This window comes from Motacilla alba, chromosome 1 (genome assembly GCF_015832195.1).
Source record: "Motacilla alba alba isolate MOTALB_02 chromosome 1, Motacilla_alba_V1.0_pri, whole genome shotgun sequence".
Taxonomy (NCBI): domain Eukaryota; kingdom Metazoa; phylum Chordata; class Aves; order Passeriformes; family Motacillidae; genus Motacilla; species Motacilla alba.
Genome location: NC_052016.1, coordinates 12,809,992 through 12,834,758, shown reverse-complemented (window position 1 = coordinate 12,834,758; position 24,767 = coordinate 12,809,992). Strand labels below are relative to the sequence as shown.

The 24,767-nt window shown below is 39.4% G+C and overlaps 1 protein-coding gene across 8 annotated transcripts in view; it reads left to right on the top strand.

The window, feature by feature from the left end:
• Positions 1-24,767, top strand: part of POU2F1 (POU class 2 homeobox 1) — a 103,193-nt gene that overhangs the window by 34,647 nt on the left and 43,779 nt on the right. For 7 of the 8 annotated variants that reach the window (XM_038126902.1, XM_038126896.1, XM_038126876.1 and 4 more), the window contains exon 1: positions 14,902-20,589. The exons of the other annotated variant lie outside the window; for it this stretch is intronic. In XM_038126902.1, the coding sequence (XP_037982830.1) occupies positions 20,472-20,589 (118 nt within the window). In that variant the 5' untranslated portion in view covers positions 14,902-20,471. Of the gene's footprint in view, positions 1-14,901; positions 20,590-24,767 lie in introns of those variants that run through there. 8 annotated transcript variants of the gene reach the window in all.

The following is a 24,767-nucleotide window of genomic DNA, read 5'->3' as shown; positions in this document are numbered from 1 at the left end:
AGTGGCTGAGTAAAGTTAATAGGACTAGCAGGTATCAGAACCTCTTTAGGTGTTACACGAGAAAGCAGTGCATCACGTTCATGTTCTTGTTTTTCTTCCTAGGGAAGCCACGAGTAAAGACACAAATTAAAAGTATGGAAATGGCAAAATGCTATTAAAATAACAGAAATGTTTTTTCACATTTATCAGTGCGTAAAATATGCGGTGTAATGTATGCTCTCAGAGATAACAACTGTATTTTTTGTGGTGAAAATGGAACACAACACAATTGTTCAGCAGAAACTTAAAGCATTACTGGGACAGCTTTGCCTACTCTACGCCTGCTATAAATTAATGTAAACTGTGCCGAAATCTGGATTTTAAGAAAATATGTGTGCTCAAGTTGCCAGTATTGTTTTTTCAGATGTTTTGAGCTTATGTGCATAGAAGTTCCAAATGCCAGTGTTGCTTTAAAGTTAAAATAAATCTTTTGCATTTCAGCAGGTGCTATTTTAAAAGAGTGTAGTTCCAAATAAAGGGAGAGAACTCCCTTATTCTATTTCAGAGTGTTCCTTGAGGAGGAACCTGTAAAAATGCTGCTTGTATGAATTTTCTCCTCTTCATAGGTGAGCTGGGGAAGTAGAGACGATCAGCAGTTGGAACTTGAAAATGGATATTTCCGTATAACTAATAAAATTACTCTTCAGGTCACCAGGGCTGCAGAGTCAGCTGTTGTGTCCAGTGGATTTTGATTAAATTGGAGCGCAACATTTTCTTTTCCCCTTTGTGTGAATCTGGCTCTTTGAGGCATGCCCTCCTAGAGCATGTACTGTTTCAGTCCTTATTTCAAGCATTTCCACTCTTTGTACCTGCTTTGAGCCCTAGGATTTTTTGCCTTATACCTTGACCTTGGTGTACTGTGCATTTGTGAAGCTAATAAGGTGGATTTAAGAGAATAGCCTGTCCCTCAGTTAAGGGTGAGAGGCTAGGAAATAAACACAGTGTGCTACAGAATGGAGGAGAACAGAAAGAGATATTTAAGAGGAGATTAAATACACCTTTACATACTTTCTAGGTGGCATGGAAAAAGATGATGTACTGACAAAAGGTCATATTTTCTTTCTTTGGTAATATATTTTTGTTTTTTGTTAACCTGTTTACAAGCTCTAAATTAGATTTTTATACAAAAAAGTCTCTGAGCTTTATTAAACCTCAAAGGGTGGCTGGAGTTTTTGGGCAGGGGGATGTTTAATCCTGTTTTTCAAAAAACATAGAGATTATTAGGTTATGCTGACTGCTAATTCCATTTCTTGTCATTTTTTTTGCATCCACTGTCCAGTTGGTTACATTTTTCAGAGGTGTGGAAGGCTCGAGGAGACTGGTTTCTTAGGGATTCCCCAGTAAATGGGCAGGTACAGGAAACTGCTACCATTCACATGAAAGGAAGGAATTCAGTAAGAGCATGAAATGCACCAGTTTTTGGAAGATTAATGCAGAGAAGAGATCTTTATAAACATGCTTATTGCAGAAGTTCAGTAAATCAGAGAAACCCATCTTTAATCTATCCTATATATATATATATATATATATACATATAAAATGCCCTTAAGGTAGCCAAGTCTTTTGTATGGTGAGCTGTACAGTTACTTTTAATCTCTATCAATTCTTTAACTCTGTTTGTGGGACACTGTACAAATGGTTGTACTGGTGAAACTGAGGGTGTAGGGTAGGGCTGGGACAGAGCAGACCCAGAATTGGGTTCAGAGGACATGGTTGCGAAAAGAAGTGCTTACCAAAAAGGTAGATTCGCTGCCACGTGAATTCTTGTTCTGAGGTAAACCAGATTTTTAACTTTTCTGGAAATGACTGTGCAGAACAGCTTTTTGTAAGTTGAGTCTCTGATGTACCTACCAAAAGGGGCAAACTTTTGCTTTAATAATCTAGTTAAAAAAATCTCCTAAATTCAACAATTGCAAGATGCAAACAATTCAGGAAAGAACTTTTAGTAGCTCTGATGCCCAGTGAATTACATTGCCACTATTTGTGTTCTAATAACATTTATATCTTGTCTTGCTTCTAGAGGAAAAAAGTTTTGGCTAACTTTTAACCAAAATATGAAAACAGTATAATTTCACCATGTTTTCTTGGAAGTTTCTGTTCTGAGAAAGGAGGTAGTGTCTAAATAGTTTGAGATATTAAGGAAAACTGAAATTGAGCTATGCCAGCCTTTTTTTCTGTGAATTTCCTCTATTAGACTGTTACACATATCAGATACTAGTTCAGTCCAAAATAAATTCGTTTATGGTATGGTGGGCTCTGTCTTGTTCTTCGTTACCAGGGCAAGTATTAGAAGCCCTTGGAAAAAATGAAGGGTTTATGGGTATCTTTTCATTCTCTGTTGCTGGTAAGAGATTGGTAGAACTCAGCCTTGTTATTTTTCAGTCAGAGCAGTCTATCAACTAATTTTTAACATCCTTTACTATGAACTGTTGAACCAAATCTAACTAGTAATTCTAAGAGATGAATATTGCATCAGATCTCAAGTCACTGTTGACTCAAAACATGTCCCAATTCCGTGGCTACAGCTTCAGTAGGTTTCTCTTGACGTTGCCTGATGCGTTACATTTTGCACATTGCTTTGTATTTGTAGGAAGCTGAGAACATAAAGGTGCAAATGTATTTGGCAGTGTAAGACTTTTGGGTGGTCACTGCTGAATGCTTTATTTAAGGGGAAAGCTAATATGTTACAATCACTAATGTACTGGAGAAGAGCAGTAATGATGGTGACTTGAGTGACTCCTCTATGTGTATGTCTGATTACAACTCTTTTTTTAGGCACTTTACAGTATAATAATACATATCTTTCTGAAACAGAACTGTCTATACTTAAGTTATGGTTCCAAGCTTGGCTAAGCCAACTTAACAGCTCTCTGAAGCTGAAATGCGACTCCCCTTGCTCCTTACCTTCAGCTTCATTATCTTGTCTTTGCTCTTCCTCCTTTGGAAAGTCTACTGTTCTAACAAGTTATATACCCTTCTGGAGGGGTGTAGTGGCAAAGCCAGCACAGCGTAGCAAAAAATGGTGGGAAATCCAGGTGTGGAGTGTGGCCTCCTTCCAACAGTGCTAAGCCATCACATTGCTGTACCCTGGCTCCTCACCCTCATGCTGAAGCTGTGACAAACTTTTTAAGTTTCCTGCTTCTGGAAGGACAGGGCAGTTCTCCTTCCTTCCTTTCCCATTCCTTCATGATTCAGCCTCTGCCCTTGTATCTGTTTCCAGTCTTTGGCTCCCACACATAACTGGTTTAACTTGAAAGGAAACAAATTTTCTGTTAGTTTTTTATGAAGTTAGTTTTCTTCTGGACTGCCAACTAAAATTATTTCCTCTTCTGGTTAAGTGAGCACCAGGGAGGGCAGTGTGAGGGAAGAGGGAGAGCCAACTTGTTGTGACTGGGAGATAGAAAGAAAAAGAAGCTTTTCTTTTTCAGTGCTGGACAGTTGTAAGATTTGCTTTGTTATAAAATCTAAAAGTGTTGTGGGGCTGTGGTTTAAACAATTCAAACCAAACTACATTGATTCTGCTTGGTCCCACCCTCAATGGCATTTGCTCTGCTGGGCTTGTATGATTTTGCAGGCATCCAGGTTGGGAGCTGAGCTGCCAGAATTGTTTTTCAGAAGGGTTAATTTTCTGATGCCCAGTTCTGTGGGCTGATCATGCCAGCCATGGGGTGAGCTGAATGCTGTTATGACCCCATTGGAGGGATGGCCAGGGGTAAAGGGGATTGCCCTACAACTTTGTCAACTTGGTTGTTTTCACTATCACATTAATAAAATGTTTCAACTACTTCTACATCTACATGTGTTTTGTAGATGAGATAATTGACATACATGATACAAACGAGAGGGAAATGTTGTGTGAGTAAGACAATGTTTCTGCAGCCCTGAGGAAAATTGAGTTACAGTGAGAATAATCAGGGGTTTGTGAAAAATCCTAATCAACAAAGGAGATAAAGGAGGCTCTGATAGAAGGTACTTGACTGGGGCTTCTCGGAGTCAATATGAGACGTTCTTGGTATGTTCCTGGCAATCATGTTCCCATGGTAATAGCAAAGCACTCAGTTATCTGTGTCTTGTTCTGGACTTGTATTGGACAGATGGAAATCAAAATACAGATCTTATACTTCTTGCATATTTAACATTTGCATCTCACTGCTGTGAGATGTAACGGAGGCCAAAAGATTAACAGGATCAGGAAAGAAAAGGGATTATTCATTTACAGTACATTATGCTAGGTTAAATGAAAGCTTTGTAAAGCCTTTGTAAAGAATTGAAAAACCATTATACAACAGGGAACAAATAAAGTGCTAACCAAAGGGGATTAGGAAGAAACTTCTCTGGTAAGTGGGCTATTCCATGGGTGTCCACTGTGAGGTTTCTTGTACCTCATATTAATCATACATCAGGCAAGTTTTAGGTTCAGCAGCTCATCACTTTACAACAATTCTTATGACCGTTTAAACAGATGCTATCTGTTGATTTGAATAGGAATGAGTTGTTGGAAAGACTGCTTAGGGAAGCAAAGTTTAAATTTAGTTGTGCACAAGGTCTCTTTCCAGGAGAGAGAGCCTCTGGAGGAAGGCCAGGGTCTGCCACCATCAAAGTGTAACCAGAAACCTGACAAAGAAATAGCAAGGGTGATTATTGGCAGTAGGGGTGTGTGGCGAAATTTGTGAGGAGCATGTGGAACATCAAATTGGTGCTGGGGAGGTTTAAAGATTCAGCTAAAATAGTGGGCACACGATTGAGAACGGAATGTGTGTCTGATTTCAAGTATGATAATTAAAAAAAAAATAGTAAAAATTGGTGCTCAAACCAAATAAGGTGATCTCAGCAGCAATAAAAAGGGCCTTTATAGTATGATACATATGTTTCTGTAATTAGCAGGACAAAACCCTTAATAAATTAATCATTAATTTGATTGTTAATTTAATAGGCAAACTGATGATTCATTGCGCTCATAGGGTAGATTATTGTCAACTGAAGTAGTACTGAAGGATTTCAGACTTGCATAGTGAAGTAAAATATGAAAGAGGAATTGTGAGGAATGCTGTTTGACTTCCTGGTGTTATAGCTTGCCTGTTGACTCTTCCAGCCAAATAATCTCTGAGAGAACAGCTCATGGTGAATGGACAAGTATTGATGGCTGGTATTTTATTACAAAAATCAGGGAAATGAAAGTATAAACTCAGATTACTTCTTTAAAATTGTACCTCTGCTACTGGGTATCTACTATCCATCAGCAAAAGCTGCTTGACAGACAAGTAGTCTGCTATTTAGAAGGATGCTATAGAATTTTAGATTCTAAAAAAAAAAGTTTATTGAAGAATAATCATAATAAATACCTTATATGGCTTCCCCCCTCCTGATGAGGCAAAGAGGAGTTGAAATGGAGGTCTGGTCTTCAATGTCTTTCTGCCAGCTTAGGAGGATTCCAGCTCCAGCTTTGTCAGTTTGCTCTCTGTACTCTCCTTCTAGCAGTCTGTTTTTTATTCTCCACAGTGGTCATGTCCTGGTTAGCAAGTAAGGAGGAGAGGCAGTGGCATGGCTTGGGAAGCACTGTCTGATGTAGTCATGTGGAATTACCTTTCTCAAGCTAATGAAATACAAGTACACAGGGGACTGTTTGAAATACCCTGATCTATTTTTCCTGATGGTGTTTTGCAAGCTGATAAAGTTCAAGTATTACCAGTGAATGCCTTTATTTCAAAATTTGCATACAACACTTGTTATGATTGCATGATGTAGGATGAATGTCTCTGCAGGTAGGACTTCATGAGCCAAAGTGAGCCACCGCAGCAGCACACCTCCCTCCCCCTTCTCCCCATTTATCAATTTTTGTACTACTTAGACCCCCCTCTGGCCTGATAAAGTAGTGCCAAAAAAAGCCACACCAAGCCCCCAAAATAGAGGAAATAATGGAATTTCCACTCCCCTCTTTGTTGAGAGACAATTGTTAGGCTGACTGACCAGCCTGTGGAGTTATAGTCCTTGGACACTTTCTGAAATGTGCAGAAGGGTGAGGGCCTCTGTTCTCACACAGATCACCACCTGCTCACCTGTTTTTGAGCACCTTAAGTGTTTCCTAAAAATGGGGAGAAAATGCTATTCTCAAAGTAAGTGGGAGTGGGGAGGAAGAGGAATGCTGGAGAGACTGTATGAGTTGGATTTCTAAAATCTGTGAGACAAGGCAGCTTGCATTTAGTACTTTAGACTGACTGGAAAGAAACCTCTCTAATTTGTTGATTTTATGTATTTGTTGGTGTTGGTAGATCTTAAGTGACCAAGGAAGCTGCAGAGAGGGGGTGGAAAAATGAGTGAGTCAATAATGTCAAAAAATGGGGCAGTTTTATTTTAAAAGCTGGAGGTCAGTTGCACTCGCTTGAGTAACTAGATAATTTTATTTGCTGATAGACAATTTTTGGTCAATAAAAATAATCTAATGTCAATTCATACAATTTTCTGGGGTAGGAGAGAAAGTCTTTTCAGATGAATTTGCTGTAAGCCTTTTCAGTTCTTGTTAAGATTAAAGCTCTGTTTTGTAATTGTATTGATAAAATGCACTCTTTTATAATGTATCTGATTTAGAATGGCTTACTTCATTGATTACCAAATTAAAGTGATACAAAATCAATAGTAACACATACTAAAAGGATTAAGGACAGGACAACTGAAAAATTTCAATGCAGTTGTTAATGGAAAGTCAAAATCTACTGGCTGTGTCTTTTTCTTCAGCAAGTGCTTTCCGTATCTGCCAGTGAGCAGGAAGAAGTATGGAAGCTTTAGTGATGAAGTTTTCATTGGATGCAAATCTTGGTGGAGTTGCTGCTGTTCAGGTCCATTACTGCCAAGGGGTCTAAGTCACCAATTTTTTTCTGAGAACTTACCCATGTTTTTTAATTCAGCTAAATAGAGTGTCTGCTAAACACCTAGCAAAAAGAAAAAAAAAGATGCAGGTTTCACTTTTGGTAGAGGAGCTTGTGCTCTGAAACACGTGCACTCTAAAATGAGTTGAATTGTGGTGAATTAGAGTCAGGAAATAGCTTTTGAAGCGAGGCAATACCTATGATAACACAATACTTGAGTTACAAATATGGTCGAGTCTAACCTTATGGTGCTGCTAGGAAATTTGTAACATCAGGAAAGTTGCTAACAAAGCCAGAGATGTGATGGATTCAGAATGTGAAAAGCCTGTCAAACTGAATTTAAAATTCAGAATTTTTGGTTACGCCAAGTTTGACCTAGTGAACAGTGACTTGCTCACTGAGTGTAAGGGGTCTTATGGTTAAGGGAGCCTCTTTAACCAGCCCAAGGTGCACAGAAAGATCCAGTTACTGGAAACTGATGCTAGTGATTTCAGTCCTAGGGCATGCCTTATAAAAAATGAACTGCCAGTTAACAGCTGAAGCTAAGAAAATGGTTTATAGCTCTATCTATTAGACTGTGTTAACGAGACTGTTCTTAATCCCATCCATCACCTGGAAGTTGAGGCTGGAGTTACACAGGAGGTGCTCAATGGCCTCCTTTTATTACAGAAATGTTGTGTTTGTCTCCAGATCTCATCAGAAGGCAAAACCTTCACTCCTCCCTATTACCTGCTCCCTTCCCCTCCATCCCCTATTTAAGCTGTTCATAAGCAAGTACCATGTGTAGGGTTAGAGTTGGTCAAATGACATGTGAATTGCATATGTGCAATTTCAGTGCAAGTTTGTGAGTCCTCAGCATGCAACAAATATCATGAAAGAAACCACAGCAGAGATAAGAGCTGTAGAGGACAGAATCAGTATGTACTTAAATCTTCTATATTTTTGAGATGTACAAAACTTGCCTCTTTGTTGGTGTAAGGGATACATGTGAGTGAGAGCTGAGCATGTGTTGTATGTGCTTGGGTAAATTTACATTTAGAGTATCTCCTCCTTAACACCTGACATTAAATATTTATTTGTTATACCAGTATTAGCTGCTATTACTACTAATTCTTTCAAAATTGCTTGTTCACTTTCAGTGTAAAATCTCTCCATTTTTCAGCCTCTCAGATTCCAGACTCCGCCAGTTGTATGCCCCTTTTATTTCCTCCTGTAAAATGTGCAGATTTACTGGCTTGCAATACAGACTGAGTGCCTTCAGTTTTTATGTCTTTGGCTTTTATTAATATGCAGTGGACTGTCAATGTTAATGAGGTGTGGTTCTTAAAGTGCCAATTATGCCAGGTGTATAGGGGAATACTATTTTTTCTTCCTTCTAATGAATTGGGATTTTTTTCTTTTTCCCCCAACTGAGTGGGCTTACAGTCATCATTTTAACACTAAATGACACGTTTCTCTTGCTCAGTGGTTGTGCCCTGCTAAAGCTTTGTGTGTTTCCCTGGTCATTTTAATGCCATCAGTTCAGCTGTTTCTTTGAAGTGCTGCTGATTAGAAAAAGAAAAGAAATCTGAAAGGCAGAAAAGGTAGAGAAGAAAACCAAAAGTACTTAAGCAAATGACCAGCTTTCAAGTTAGTGATGGATTCAAGTTAGTTCCCACAGGTGGGATAATGGAAAGAGCTCAGAGGTGTACAATGTCTTGTATATGTTATGGAAGAATAAAATTTATAGCTAATGTCCAATATGCACGTTGGACTGCTCCTGTTTGTTTATATTTCCCCTTTCCTCGATAAATGTGCATTCTCATATGGACAACTGGCATAATGGTGGCCTCTTGTGAAGTTACAGGCTGAATGTTCCCAGGTAAGCTTGCCATGCCCTCCTGGAGGAATAGGGATCACTGAGAGATGGTTATGGCAGGTACAAGGACAGACACTTTGTAAAGTCAGTACAAACTGGAGTGACTGATACTGAGGCTGTTTCTTATCAACCTCCTTCTCTTTTGGGGACTGATAAGCATCATGTTGTTATTTTTACTTAACCAGATTTCCAAAGGAACGAGAGGTTTGTGTTGTGTCTTTCTGACTTTTCCTTTCCACTCTCCCTCAAAAACAGTTGTCCAATTTTAACCAAATTGAACAGATGTTTCAATGATACTAAGTTCCTGTTGAACAAGAGATAAAGCCCTCAGTTTACGTGCAGTTAATACAGGGATTCCTAATGCTTCATGTATGAAATCTTTTATGTTTAAATTTTTCATGGAAATAGCTGCTCTATTTTCATGCTCAACAAGTAGTCAAAAAGCCAATCAAATGCTAGGACTTAACAAGAAAAGATCAGAGTGCAAAGCAATATAAGAAAAAATAGCAGTGTGCCACAATCCATTAGTGCTTCTTTCTCTTAGGTAGTAGACTATGCAGCTCTTCTCCTCAGACATTAAAAAATATGTAGAAAATCAGCATTAGGAATTATTTTATGGAATCCATTCACACTTTTAATGGACAACTGTGTAGACTGTTATCATCCTAGACGATGGAGCTAAGGGGGGATATGGCAGAAGTCAGTGAAGTGTCATGGAGGGGGAATAGAAGCTTACAGTTCATGGATTCTTATTGAGCAAGAAGTAGGGGACATTGAAGTGGTGCTGCAGAAGAAGATAGATTCAAAGCAAAACAGAAAAGAATGTTCTTTATTGTATGCTTGGACTGTAGGACTCCTTGCTGCAGGCTGATTCCTCAAAGTTTGCAGGGCTTCAATAGGATGTTAGTGCAGATTCATGTGGAGAAAAATCTGTTGAGGTTACTTCATGTTTAGCAACTTCCTCTGCCCCAAAAAGTCTTTGATTTGTAATTCGGAGTGGGAGAGGCTGGGCAGTGTCTTAGGTACAATCTGTGTTCCTGCTTCCCATGAGCCATAGAATATTAGCAGGGATACCTGGGCCCATCCTTTCCCCTAAGCCTTGTTCTTACCTGAAACCTCAGTCTGAGGAAAGGAGAGATTTCTTGTTTGTGGCTGTGCCGAAGGAAAAGCAGGGAAAGCCTGGTCCTTATCTGTATGGCTTTTCTGGTGGGTTGACCATCCAGTACATATATGTGGCCAGTCAGTCCTCCCCTGGTTCCAAACCAGCCCCGGTGCCTTCTCCCTCGTTGTTTAGCCAGCTGGTGTGGATTTGGTGAGAAATGGTATGGAAACAGTGAGAAGCTGGGGTGAAGAGCTGCCGGTTAAAGTAGTGAGCTGTGTGTGCAGGTTGTAGAAAGGCATGGAATTAATAGAAGGAGGGATCTCTGTTTATAGCTAAGGAACAAAGGGCAGGTTTTGTATGGAATGAACAGCTGTTTGTCAGTCACAGTAACTTTGGACTTTTACAATGAGACTTAGAAAGCTGATACAAAAAGAATACAGTAAAAATTTAAAACATTACAAAGCACTTGTCAGAGAGGTACTGTCTTGTGGAAGTCTTATAACTTGTCCAGAAGGATTTGAGTTTCTGACTTTTAGCTTCCAGCTATGTTTTTTCTTGATGGCAAGGTACAGAATGACAGTCATTTTCCAAATGCTGTAGTGTTTCTTAAACTTCAGTTCCTTGCAGCAGAAAAGAGAAGCCATTTCCTTCACAGGCATCGCCTCTTCTAAATAACAAATATTCACTTAACATGCTGAGCAAGTGCTGGGCTAGGAACATATCCAGAGGTTTATTTTCCTGTGTTAATCAAGGAAAAATGGATGCACTTTTTAGTAGATGTTTCCTTTACAAGATGCAGTAATTGGTGTTTCACTTGCTGAGTGTTTAAACTCTGTAGCCAATATGAAGCAGATACAACCTCTTTCTCGTGGCCAGCTGTGCAAGTTGCTATGGGAACTCGGTGGGGACTATCTGCAGATTACTACTCTGGGGACCACACCTGGTTTATTTGCATTCAATTTAAGTTGGGGAAAATTCAAAAGAAGAAAAGAGGAGTGTAGACTTGCTGGTAGGCAGGCAAAAAAGGGCTTGTTGTTTTGAGACTGTGACATTGGATGGAAAAGATGCTCATATTCACGCTTCTTGCAGGGCTCTGAATTTTGTAACCTTTTTACATGTGTTTCACCCGTGTTGTGAGGCTTCTTGGAAATGGAATGTCACTGAGGATTTTTTTTAATTGCCGCTGACTTAGTTAAATCCCATAGAATTTGCTAACTTTCTCTGCATTTTTAATGAGTAATCTCTCTGTGATGATGAGGGATTGTGAAAGCAATGTGGAATACAGGTCCTTCTTTTAAAATGGTATGTTAGATCAACTCAGTGCAGTATTAAAATGTCAGTGCAATATTGAGTGTTGCTGGAGAGCTTAGCTTGAGGGGATTTTTCTGAATACTGAATTGCTCTTCTTTCAGTGGTGACTGACTTCCTAAGAAGGCTGGGGAATGATTTTCATTCAAGTCAGCAGCGGTGGTCAGTTGGCAGCTCTTGGGCTGCTTGTGGCTGGATTTTTGAGGATGATGGTATCCTGGCAAGTAGGGGCTTTACTTTTTTTCTTGCTTGTTGGTCCTCACTACAGCAACTTGCCTTTTGATCAAGATTGGACAAAAGTGATGAAAACAGCACTGTATGCTGGCTTGCTCATTATGTTATTTCTTCCACTGGGTTGGCACTGTTGTGGTACCTTTCTGCAGGAAAACAGAACATGTAAACTGTTTTCAGAACAGTAGGCTTAGAAGCTTTGAGAAATATGAGATCACTACCTTATTTAAAAAAAAAACCCAAAAAACATATTATATATACACTGTTTATAATATAGTATACATGTTCTATATGAAACATAAAATGTGCATAAATATATATGTTATATTTAGTATATAAAGTATATATATATATATATATATATATTAAAAAAATATATATATATCTGAAAAATTCTGAGGGTTATTGTGTGATTGCTTGTAAACAGCCTAGTTCTGCTCTGTTGTTAATGTCACCAGAGCTGTGGTGTCCCTGGAGAATTCCAGTTTTCAGCCTGGCTCGATGCTCTAGATCAGCCTACAGGGGTTTTATACAGAGGTCTCAGACATTTATGAGGTGTACTTGTTTAATTTCTGTAGGTTGGCCTACTATGACAGAGTTATTAGTAGTTATTTTAAAATTCTTACGTGAGCAGTTCCTTGAATTTGGGGTTTAGTGCTCTAAGCTGGGTCTGTGCTAAATTACCTATTTGTATAATTGCATTTGTTACTCTGCTGCTGCTTCTGTCAGTCATCAACTTTTCTTTACTTTCATTTTCTTTACTTTCAAAACCTTGAGATTTTAATGCCTTCTTCAATGCATCTGATGAAAATAAGTGATTCTGTAGTTAAAATTTACAGTGTAGGAATGACATTTCCATTTTTGAGCATGGAAATGGCCTGTGTGAGACCAGAAATCAGAGTATTCTCCAGAGTGGCATTGGTGGGGTATGTGCATATGTAAGTTTACTTGATAAAAGTTGTCAGCATTAGTGCTGAGAGTCAGTGTCCCAAAGAGGAAATAAACAGTTGTTGTGAGATTTTAATTTTTAATTTCTTCTGCTTGTCACACAATTTGCATGACAGAATTCATAAGATGTATGTGTAACACAGGAGTGGACTGAAGCTGAGGACAGTGAAAGTTTTAAGGCAATATTCCTGCTGGAACCATGTTTCCCATTTGTTTGTTTCTGCATCCTTGCTGCCTTTGTGTTTCACCAGGGTAAACATTTCTTCCTCTTGGATTAAAAAAAAACAGATTTGGGTTAGTATTTCTCCTTGCAGTTGGAGTAGTTTTAAGGCAGATCAACTCTCTTGTGTAGCTGTGTGAGAGGCAGCAGGGCAGCAATGCTGCTTTTTGCTGCCTCAGCATTCATGGCCCATTCATGGTTGTGGTACTGACAGGGCTCTAAATTCAGTGTCCTGGTTTTAATTTTTCATTTCTTGCTGGAAAAAAAAAAGAAATATGCATATGTGAGACTTGTGTTTTATTGAGGAATGGGTAACTGAGAATTTAAGTATTCTGGGCATCACTTTTGAAAAATTTTAGTAGTGCCTTTTGACCTAATTTTTTCAATTGTCTTCTTTAACTCTTATTTCAATTGTCTTCTTTAACTCTAATTTTAAAGAAGATTTTTTTTTTTTGAGAGGATTCTGCACCTGTCAAACTAATAGTTCCAGTCAAAATAAGTTACAAAAAGTGAGGCAGTGTGGAAAAGTTTACCTCTTCTCTGATTTGCTGGGGAAATAAACAAGACATTCTTGTCTTCAGTCATGTGTGCATGGGCCTGCAAATCCAATGTGCATGTCTTCCCAGCAAATCCTATGCAAACACAGCCACAGGTGTCAGTCATGCTGCCCTTCAGCATTGTTTCTAGTAAAGCCCTTCTTGTGGTTACTTCCTGGAAAAGCTGATCAATGCCTGTTCTGCTTTAGCACAGCATAGGTGCTAAAATGGGCAAAACCAGGCTTGTGAACATCTCGTGGAAAAGCTCACGTAGGATGTACTTTATGTGTGTAGTTATCCCGTGGTTCTCACTTTCTGCTGTTCCTAAATTATTGTAAATTAAAGACCCAGATGCCCAAGCACTCTGTATTATTTTTTTTTTTCCTGGCTGATAGCAAATACAGTTTTATGTGAGCTCTGAGCAGCCAAAATGATAGATTCTTGGATACGTGTGCTGATGGATGGAATCAGTGTCTGCAGTGTGAATAACTCTGTTTCTTTCTTCAGATCTTGCATCTGGCAATTTTTTGTTCAATTTGTAACATACAAAGCAGCTTGTCTGGAATTTGGCCTTTTCCTCTTTTGAGATCAAATAATTTAAGCTTCAGAAAGAAGCATTCTCATGACATGTCTTGTGGTTCCTACAGGTGTTAATAGTGTCTGGATCAGTGTGCTGAGGGCATTAAAGCAATATCCGTCCTTGGATTTGAGATAGTTATTAAGGAAGAGAGAGCAAAAGCAGTTCCAGCAAAGTGTGGGCACAACAGCTGTGCAACTTCAATTCATAGTATGAACTGCAGAGATTTTGCATGTGCTTTTTGCTATTAATTTGTTTGTCAAACACTCTAATTAGCTAACTAGAGCTAAATACTATCAGGGCTGTTGGTATTGATGAATCCAGTTGGCTCCAGCAGGACTCATTGTAAGCTTAAACCCGTGACTTTGATTTATGTATTTTGAGAGTGACCTGTAGTGTAGTTAATGACAAGTGGTGTGGGGGCTCTGGGATTTGAGCAGTGCTGTGTGGTTAAGTCATACACTGAATTAGTCTCTTCTTTGTAGAGGCCCTGTTCATCAAACTAGACTAGTAATTGCTACTTTGGCAAAGTGGAGAACAGGAAAACAGCGTGTTGGCATAAGGCATTATGTTTTGATTTACAGGTGAGTTTGAAAATAACGTTTTTAAGCTTTGAGGGCCCATCCCTGTTATGTGAGTGGACACAGGGAGGCAAAATTAATGCTTTTGGAATGCACATACAGTGATGCTTCCAGACTGTAATAATTTATACAGCTGCTAAAATAAATATTTCTGTTCAATATTTGAGCTTGGCATAAGTACTCTTCTGTGTCAAGGCAAGTCAATTGTGTTGTGATTTGCATATTAGATAATATTTATTTTTCTGAAATATTTGGTATTTTTAGTGTGTATTGCAATAACAATTTGAAACTACCTTCATTGCTTGGTGTTTTGGCAGTATGAACTGCATTTACCTTTCCCATTCAAATGTGTGCATGATTTCAGTAGAATAGTGGGGAAGACACGTTCCCATAAATGTAATTTGTGGGAACAAATGACCCCACCTTAGCTCCAGGAGGTACATGAGGATTGGCTGGTGTTCCCTGCCAGGGGAAATTTGGGGTCACCCCATTCCTCATGGGGCTGGTACCTGATGATGCTCCAGGTTCTCCAGCTGCCCCAAGATGCAGCATCCATAAAAGCTTGCAGGCTTTTCAAGAGGTTGTTTTTGGGTTTTATTTGGGAGAGGGGGGAAGCTGGGGAGGAGGGGGAGATAATATGGCCTTTTTTTTCCCCTCAGTACTACTACAACATAGACATGCACCCTTAAATCCATTTTTTCCTGATTCTGATAAATGTTGATGTTTTACTGATCTGGTTCTCCAGCCCTCCTTTGTGTTTTGTTCATGTAACTTCACATCAGTCTTCTTTTCAGACTTTATTTTGTCCTGCAGTCCTTTTTTGAAAAGCAATGCGAGGCATGCAAATCCTCTAAAAGTAATACAATACAAGAAGTGTTAACTAATAGACAAAATACATCTACCCAAGGTGCTCAGTACTTGTCAGTCTGAAGTATTTTGGATTTTACAAACCAATAATTTTAAAGGAGAATGAGACCCACATAAGTGGACAATAAATTCAAAACAGATGTTTCCCATACAATAGTCACATTTTAAGAAGTTTTTGTGTGTGTTTTTTTAAAACCCCTGCTTAAGTTTGCAGATCACTTTTCATATACAAGTTTACTAGAACAATGAATATATAGTGGTATTGCATCATACCTGAAGTGTGGTGGAATCAGCATGATTTGTTCATTTTCTATGCTAACTTCAAGTTAAATGGGGAAGGAGTGAATGCCCTGAAGAAGGTATAATGTGCTAATGTGCAACAGCTCTGTGGCAGGTGGAACATGGTAGTTAAACACAAATTGGTTTTCAAAGGTGTGACACTTCAGGTTGGTTTTTGAATTAAGTTCCTGGAGTCAGTGCTTATGATGCATGTAAATAAACAAAAAACACTAAAAACAACATGAAAGAGAAAAAATCTCAAGCCATTATGAAGTAGTCATGAAAACCATGAAAACATGAATGAAACAGGAGGGCTTAATTCAGGACATGTAAAGTCCTAATGTTTACTGCTCTTCAGAATATTCCATAATTTCTAAGTAAATGTTATGACAATAACATTTACTTAGGCAACAAGAGTTGACTGCGCTGAATTTGTATCCTTTGCTATTGAAAAGAAAACATTCAACAGGATGGAAGAAAAACTTTAATGTAAATATAATATGGATGCTTTCTTATGTGCCATGGCTTGTAAACAGTGAGGGTAGGGCAAAGTGTTCAGATGATACACATGAGTGGCAGAATTAGCTGTGAGTTTCAAATAAGGCTATTTGCTTGTGGAAGTTATAATTCTGTATTTTTAGAATAAGGGTGTTTCTTTTATTTTCTCATTTCGTATCACTGTCCCCCTTTTTTTCTTCCCTCCTTGTGTGGTGGTTTTGTAAATTTTGTCATGAACAGTTTTCTTTCTATGAAAAAAAAAATTTAATCCATGGTAGTTGCTACCTTCTGTGGACAAAAATATGTTGCATAAAAAACAAAACCCACAAACAAACCCTTTTATATTTATGTATCAGGTGCTTACAAGTATCCGCTGTCCTGCACTGATAAGATAAATTAGCATTCCTACTTAGCTCTCCACATGCTTAATTTCCTTCAAAAATGTACACAAAGGAATTTTGAAAGGCATTTTGTGTTATTGAAAGTTTTAAAGGATGGTTATGATTTGAGTTTGTGAGAAGTAAAATTAGATGTAGACTAAAATTCCAATTCATAGCAATTGCCTAATGACTAGTAAGTCTAAACCAGGCCAATTTTATTTGACTTTTCCAGACAACTGCTCTTTTTGGCTTTCAGAGCCAAGTTACCAATTTTCAGATAAAATCAATTCTGTTAGCCACAGTCAAAGGTGGTGGCTAAAATTAGAGTTAACTTGCAGCCCTAGCTATGAACAGTCTGCTGTCTATCCATAATTACTCTAAGAGGATTGTGCCAACTTTAATAATAGTTTATTTTGTTGAAGTATGTGATTTTTACAATTTTTTTAATAACACATTGGAGTTCTGTTTGTTGAAATTTTTGTTAGGTTTTGTTTGGGTTGTGGGATGGAGACTTGGAAATATCTTGAGTTACAATGTAGTACCTTCAAGGTAAAATGTCCTAAGCATTGCTACACTAATGAAAGCAGCCTCCTAATATTGCAGTTAATACTGCATTTCCTTTCCCTGTATTTTGTACTCCATTTGTATATATTCCTTTGCACTCCACTCCAAGTACACTGTTTAAAAGGGAAATAATGAGTGGGCTTACTGGGTAATCTCATCAGAAAGTGCAGCCCTGAAGTTTGCAAAGGTCATGCTTGTCACTGAGCTGGATAGGGGCAGAAATTTCTTAGCTGTCATGGAGGGCATGTAGTAAATGACATTTTTGTAATATATGGAAACACATCCCTATAAAAAAAACCCAAGAGTTGCATAGTCTACAGGTAAAAATTATGTTCCCTTTCCAAAAACAGAGTTATCAGGTCATGTCATTATAACTGAATAAAGAAAGTGACATACCTGTGGGGCAGACTGCAAAAGGAAGACATTAATTTGAAGTGGTATGGTGTGGAAAATACCATACCATGGTGTGGAAAGTGACAAAAAGAAGTGAATGGGGTAGAAAGAGTCTCCTGAAATGTTGTCTGCAAGTTCCGAAGTGTGTGGCTGAAGAAGATCCGCCTTTGTCATACCTGGCTCTGTGTTAGTTCCTTTGGTTTTGAGGAAGAGTTTGAATAGCATTATGGAGGGAAAATCATTAATGTAAAAGCTGTAGAAGTGGCTAAAGAGGAGAGACACATTTTTTGAGATATCTGTAGTTTCATGGGATGTGGCGAGCTTTTTACTTATACAAGGTGCAGCATTTTCTCTTCTGAAAGGTGGCTTTGGAATAAAAATAAAACCGTGAGCAAAGCCCAGGGTGCTTTTTTGCTTAAACATGAGTACCAGAAGTATGTCCTTAGTTCAGGGTGTTAAATAACTTGTAATAAATAGCCATAAAGAAAAGAATGGGCAATGTTGTGGCAGAACCAAAGAGAACATTAAACTAATGTATTTCACCACTGGTTTTGGAGCAGAGTGATAGGCACCATTCCTCCCCAGACATTTTCTTTCTCTACTAGAGCAGAGATTAAAAGATCGTCAATGATAAATTCAAACAAACAAACACAAAAAAAACCAGAGCAAAACAAAAAAGTGGATGCCCCATCCCTGGGAGTGTTCATGGCCAGGCTGGAGGCGGCCTTTAGGAACCTGGTGTAGTGAAAGGTGTCCCTGCCCAGGGCAGGGGGCTGGAGCTGCCTGATCATTAAGGTCCCTTCCAACCCAAACCATTTTATGATTCTATGAGCTTAGATAAAAGGTAAGGTAATAAAATTGTCAAAGAATGATCTAGTCACTGAAAGAACCATTTGGTTTGGGTTTTTTGTGGTGTTTGGTTTTGATTGGCCGGTTGGTTTGGGGAGGGCTTTTGTTTATTTGTCTTCCTTTTTTTGGCCAGTTGTTAGTTTGACAGGTCAACACAACAATAATTTTTTACTTCAGTTAAGCTGTTAGTGGATGTTACAGCTCCAGTGAAGGTTTGTGTGGGGGCTGATGTTTGCGAGGCAGATCAGCCATGGCCGCACGCGTGCCCAACTCTAACGGTCACTTCCTGCACCCTCGGGGCTGCACCTGTGTTCCACCAGCCCAACACCCTCTGGTCTGAGGAGAGCACTGCTGTCCTGCTGCTCTGCTGCTGCCTCAGCTCAGCCCCTTGCTTTGTCAAGTGCTTGGTTTGTTACACCATTGGTGTCCAGGCTCTTCCGATAAAGCAAATGGATTATCTCCCAGTGCACTCCAAAAGTATGTATGTATGCAGGAGTGAAGTTTACTGAAGGTCTGTGAACCATGAATGTGTGCCTCAGAGGTCTCAGTGGGACATGTGAGTGAGTAGAAAACCAGGTTGGAAACAAGGTATTAGGAAAACCTATTCAGCACATGCAGTTGTCTCCCTGTAGTAGGGAGCACCTTCTCCCTCTCTTCTTGCAATCTTTTTCAAGTGTAGATCACTCATGTTAAATATATAGCTGGGAACATCTTGTGTTAAGTAGAGATATGAACCTGAACAGAAGAAGAGGTCAAGCGTGGAAATAAATTCCAGTCAGTACTGGATGATTGAGAAGTCCCTTTTCTCTCACTCCCTCTTGTTTGTAGAGGTGGTGCTTGAATTCACTTGAGAAATGAAGAAAAGAAAAGTACAGCTATGGTATTTTTAAAGGAAAAAAAAAAGAGGAAAAGAACTTACTCTTTAAATTCACATTAGCACCTGGAAGTGGGTGGCTCAACCCTGTAATCATCTGCATCATCACATTACCTTTTCCTGATCAGAATATGGAGTAATAAATTTTGTGATGGCCGCATCATGCTTGAACTTTTATATAAATGTTCTTGCTGTTTAGGACACAAGTTTTTGAGTGGCAGACTATTTGAAATTGTTTAATAGAGCCTCATAGTTAGTCCACTTACTTCTGTGGACCACTTTTGGAAAAGAAGATTGATTTCTCCGTAGACCAAAGCCTCTTCTTGGTTCTCCAGCGCTCCAGCATACTTTGTGGTCGCAGCAACAAGTGCGTTCTGGTTGTCACTGAGTGGTTCAAAGATGCAACGTGGGTGTGACGTTCCCCTTTGAGAAACCATAGCTCTGCAAATAAGCTTTCTTTAGCCATATTGTGTACATGCTTGAAGGGATTAGTAATAGATTTTTGGTTTTTTTTTCGTGGAAGTCATTGGAAAGCAAAAGACTAAATCTATTTTGATTTCACTCGGGATAGATTAATGGGTGTCAAATGTTACACAATACTTGACATATCCACTGCTGCTAAGTTGGCCGTGGCAAAGGGATTACCTGATAATGAATCACCAAGCTCTTTAGCTGTTTAAAAGGAATTGTGCCACTTCCTTGCCCTGGCAGGACTCTCTTCCCTGCCTGGGACCTTGCTGAGACAGTGCGTGTTCACGTGTGGAAAACTCCACGCAGATGTGCAAGCACCAGCTTGACAGCTTTGTGTTCAGCTTCTACCTTGCTAATTGTTTTCGTGGGATTATTTGGATTGTGTGGAAAGCTTTTTCCAAATCCCCTTTATTACTGATGTTATTGTTGCCAGCAGGAATAAGATTAAAGGTGCTTAAGTCTGTAGAGTTGTTTCTAATTTGTACGTGTCATTTCAGTGGCATTTGAACAGAACTCTGTCTCTTCCCCTCCCTGATCCCCTGTGGTACTGTGCTTGAGTTAGGGCTGAGAAGCCAAGCTATTGGAAGAAAATTCATTTTGTTCCCTAATTATTATGCTGGCACTCGGGAGATAATTTTTCCCTTCATGCACTGCCAATTAATATGTAAATGAGCTGATAAATATTTATACCGTGATTTAAATTATGCAGGGAGCGCTTTCAGTGTACTCTGCAAATGAATTGTTCATGGACTTCAAAGTGCTGGCTGCTGTGCTAACGAGAGGAGATTTGCATAAGGCCCTAATCAGGCGCATACTGATTAAGCTTCATTATGGAAACTGCCAGCTGCAATCTTTGTTTCTATTTTATTACAAAAAGGGGAACTTTTCACGCTTCAGTCGCCTTGACAATGTCAGACACAGCTAGTAGGAGAGACTAAAACTCCACACAGCAACTGAAGTTTCCCTGTTCAGTTGAAGATTGCTATGGTGTAACTGAAGTTGTATTTCTCCCCCCACCTCCCCACTCCCTTTCATGTTCAGTCAGAGCAGTAGTGTAGATTTGATAGAAATTGCCATTCTCCCGTTCCTTGGACTGTCTGAACCTGTAGAGGATACCACAGCAATGCTGGACTGCAGCGACTACGTTCTAGGTGGGTACCAGCTCAGCTCTTTCTTACGGACACCGAGGCTGGGAGATTGACTATGCATAGTGGCTTAATCACATATGCAGAAGGTATTTGTGGGGCTGAAGCTCACCAGAGAATCGGCAGCAAATAGCTGCCTGCTAGATGGATAGCTCGATCTGTACCAGGGAAATACGTGCTTTGGTTGGTTTGTTCGTTTGTTTGTTTGTTTTCCCTCTTTTCCCTCGCTCCAGGAGAATTCGTTTCCTTTGCACAGACTTGGGTGATATTAATACAGACCTTTTGCTTTTAGGATTTCAGTCTGAGAAACATTTGCCTTCTAACAAACACTGGGCTTGACTTGCATATCTGTGTGTTATGCATTTTAAAGCATTAAAATAAATGAGAGGGAGCCTAAGTGTTGAAGGAATTTAGTAACTGTACTGAGCCATTCCACAACAGAATGTATGTTATGTCCGTGTGTTTTTTAATATAGCAAGGTTCTTCGTGTGTAATAGAAAATAAGGGGGAGTGCACAGTGGTTGCCATTGATACCGTTGCAAGCTGTGCTTAAGGTTACTGGGATAATATATTTCCTGCGCTGAGATTCCATCAGGACTGCAGAACAGACATGCCATAATTCCTTCTTCGTGTCTTTTAAAGTTATTTATAGTAATGGATCATCTCAATTTTACAATAGGCTTTATTTATTTTCAAGGCTTTTTCCCCCGAAGCTCAATGTGTGTGTGTGTGTGTATATATATATAAAATTATTAAAATTATTATTATTATTTTCATTCCATCATATAAGTTCATGTAAGAACTTATATCTCTCAGTAAAAGAATATTTTTGAATGGTTAATTTTAAAGCAGACATTTGAGTGTGTTTGTTTCTGAATATGATGTGGCTTTTGAAAATGAATTTCTAAATAATTCTTGTCATGTTTTCACTCACATTAAACTTTGTTTTTCCCGTGCACATAAAGGAATCATTTCTGCTAGTGCAAATGGAATATTAGGCAGTTCCACTTTAATGGGTGAAAGCAAACAGTTAATGCTATATACCATGTTAAGATTTTCTTTGCTTTGCCAGCTGTGTGCAGTCTTTATAACGCTTCAGGTTGGTCCGGTGTCCACTGCTTCTTTCTCCTGAATGCCTTTGGAAATGTTCCTGAGGGTGTGTGAAAGGCTGGCACAGCTTTGCCTGGCGACACCTCAGCCCTGCTAGCAGAGTAGCAGCATGGAATGTATTCACTCCTGAGAGTTTGATTTCAATCATGCACCTGCTGCTTTCGATCCTTCCTTCTGGGGAGTTTGTTTTTAGATAATGTTGGCAGAAGTTGTAGCCCAGGGCCTTTATTTAAAACCCAAGGAAGATCTAAAGGAAGAAAAAGAGGTGAAGGCATTAAGGCTTGGGGTTTTTTTAGCCCACTTCATTTGTTTATTCTTTTAAGTTTGAAGCAGAAATTGCACAAGCACATATAAACCAAGCAGCTTTTTTATTCGACACAGAATGAATTGGTAGATTGAGTATCCCGCGGATACGAGCCTGTTTTGCTGGTAGCAGTTTTGTGCTTCAGATGGATGTCATACCATTTGCAATGGAAATAGCTGCATTGTTCTTGATGCTTTACATGCAGAAGCCCCACAGATTGAACAAGAAATAGTCAGCTGGTGAAATAATGGATGCTATCCTTTGCTTGAACCTGAGCACTACCAGAAAGATGTTTCTTCTTCTAACTTGCTGCTTTTTCCAATAGCAATGTTTGAGGCCTTTGTTAAGGATGGATATTTACAATAAAATAGTCTTCATTTAGACAGGCTTTTGGTAGTTAAGTAAACTTTGTGTATGTCTAGTACTAAAAAACCTATTCTAGAAGGATGTATTTTGCAGCATAGCCTGACAGAAAAACGTGTCCTGGCTTGCTTTTTGGAAAGACGTCTGTGCAGTTATAACTTTGTGTGACTGAGCAAACTTTTGCTCATCATGTAGGAAGGCTTCATGTGTGATCTTCATAGGACTGCCCTGCTTGAGTTCTGTGCACAGGAAAGCTGTGTCCCCCCTCTGGGTTTAGCTTGCTTTGCTTTATTCTATCATTAGTAGCCTTCACCTTGGCTCTAATACTTCAGTTCCTGCAACAAACTAGCAACAGGAGGTCCTCTGTTGTTTTTCTAGCATGAATTTTCTGAAGCAGTTCAGCAAATGGATTCCATGTTTCTGAGAGATAACTTTCTCAACCTGTGCTCTTCCCTTTTGTGTTCAGTTGTATCTTGAGTTCAAGCTATTCTTCTGCCCTGGGCTTAAAAATTACATCCTCTGTCCAGTAGCCTCATGAGTTAGCCTGGTTTCCACAACCAAATGTATTTGACTTGTAAGAATTCTTTGCTCATTTTCCTGTTGGATAAGGACTCGTCATATTTGTGTCCAAAGCAAAGGACTCCAATTCAGTGTTCTCTAAAGTGAAATTTCAGTAGCCATCTGTGTGTAAAGGAATGAAGTAATGCTGCTTATCAAATGCATGTTGCCTATAATCACTCTAAACAAATGTGCTGTTGTCACAACAATAAACTCAATTTAAGATATATATAATGTCTAGATAGAAACATAGATCTCTCAGCAGAGAGGACCAAGTCAAGAGCAGACATTTCTGTATAGTCAGTGGAACCCATGTTCTGTTTCTAGAGTGTGAATCATGCTATCCAGATGTGGAAAATGACAAAATAAGGAGCCTGGAAGCAATAGGTTCTGTACCTGCAACCTTAGCAGAACTCTTGTTTTTCAAGACTCTGAATTTGTAGCTTGAATGTGCTAAGCAGAGATTGTGAAAAATGGGGCAAAACTTGCTGAAGTGTGGGCCAACAGCACTCAGCTGCAAAGTTTCTCCTCATTCCTTCCCCTTTTCAAAAGGCAGTTTAACACATCTGCCTTTATACCAAGGGTAACACTGATAGTCCAGATCTCTTTTACCCGTGGCTGAACATTTGAAAGATTTAAGAATAGGCAAAGGAACTTTCTGAGAAGAGTTGAGGCTCTGGAGATGTTGTATTAGCTTGTCAGGGGAAGTTCTGTGGTTGTTACAGTCCTCTGGATTTTCAAGGCTCTATTGGGTTCAACTGCCACTGTTGTTCATGTGGAAAATTATATTAGTTTTACAAATATTGATCACAGAATCATAGAATGATTTGGTTTGGGCGGAACCTTAAAAATTATCCAGTTTCAGCCCTCCAACCCCACTGCCATGGGCAGGGATACCTTGCCCTAGATCAGGTTGCTCAGAGCCCAGTCCAAACTGGCCTTAAAAACTTTCAGGATGGGGCATCCACCACATCTCTGGGCAACCTGTTCCAGTGTCTCACCACCCTCATGGTAAGAATTTCTTACTAATATCCAGTCCAAACTTGCCTTCTTTCAGTTTAAAGCCATTCACCCCTGTCACTACATGCCCTTCTAAAAATTCCCTCTCCAGCTCTCTTGCGGGCTTCTTTAGATACTGGGATGCTTCTGTAAAGCCTTCATGCTCTACAACCCCAACTCTCTCAGCCTTTCCCCATGGCTGAGGTGCTGCAGCCCTCTGATCATCTTGGTGGCCTCTGAATTCACTCCAACAGGTCCCTGTCTTTCCTGTGCACTGGTAGTAGCAGGTGATGACACATGGCAGTAGTCCATCTTCTTATTTCCAGCTTTCATGGACTGCCAGGAAGTCTAGACATTCTTGGAACTGTCTGGGGGAAAGATGCAGCACAGTTAATGCTGCTCCTGTATTCTTCTTCAGCCTTTTGGTATTTTGGAAATCACTGCTTTGATGAAAGTACATGACAGAGGTAACCTTTTAAGCACCTAGCGAGAGAATATCCTGGAGTAAAGGGTTCATTTTAAGCTCATTGAACTCGCTTTTAGCTCATTATGGGAATGGAAGAGTGTGCTCAAGGATTTGCTTACACTTCATTTTATGAGCTGTTCTGTCTTGAGATTCTTTTTGTAATTTTGGTTTGTGATAATGTGGCACACTGGGGTCGGTGGCAAGGAATGAGGAGGTAATAAGCTGGAAAGCTGATGCTGTACACAGAACATCTGTATAGATTCCTATATAAGGAAACTATATTCTCTGTCTGCCATCTGGAGAGGCCCTCTGCATTGCACTGTATTCAGCTGACAGGCTTTGAAACCAGGAACAGACTTTTCAATACATTCATCCAGAGGGAGA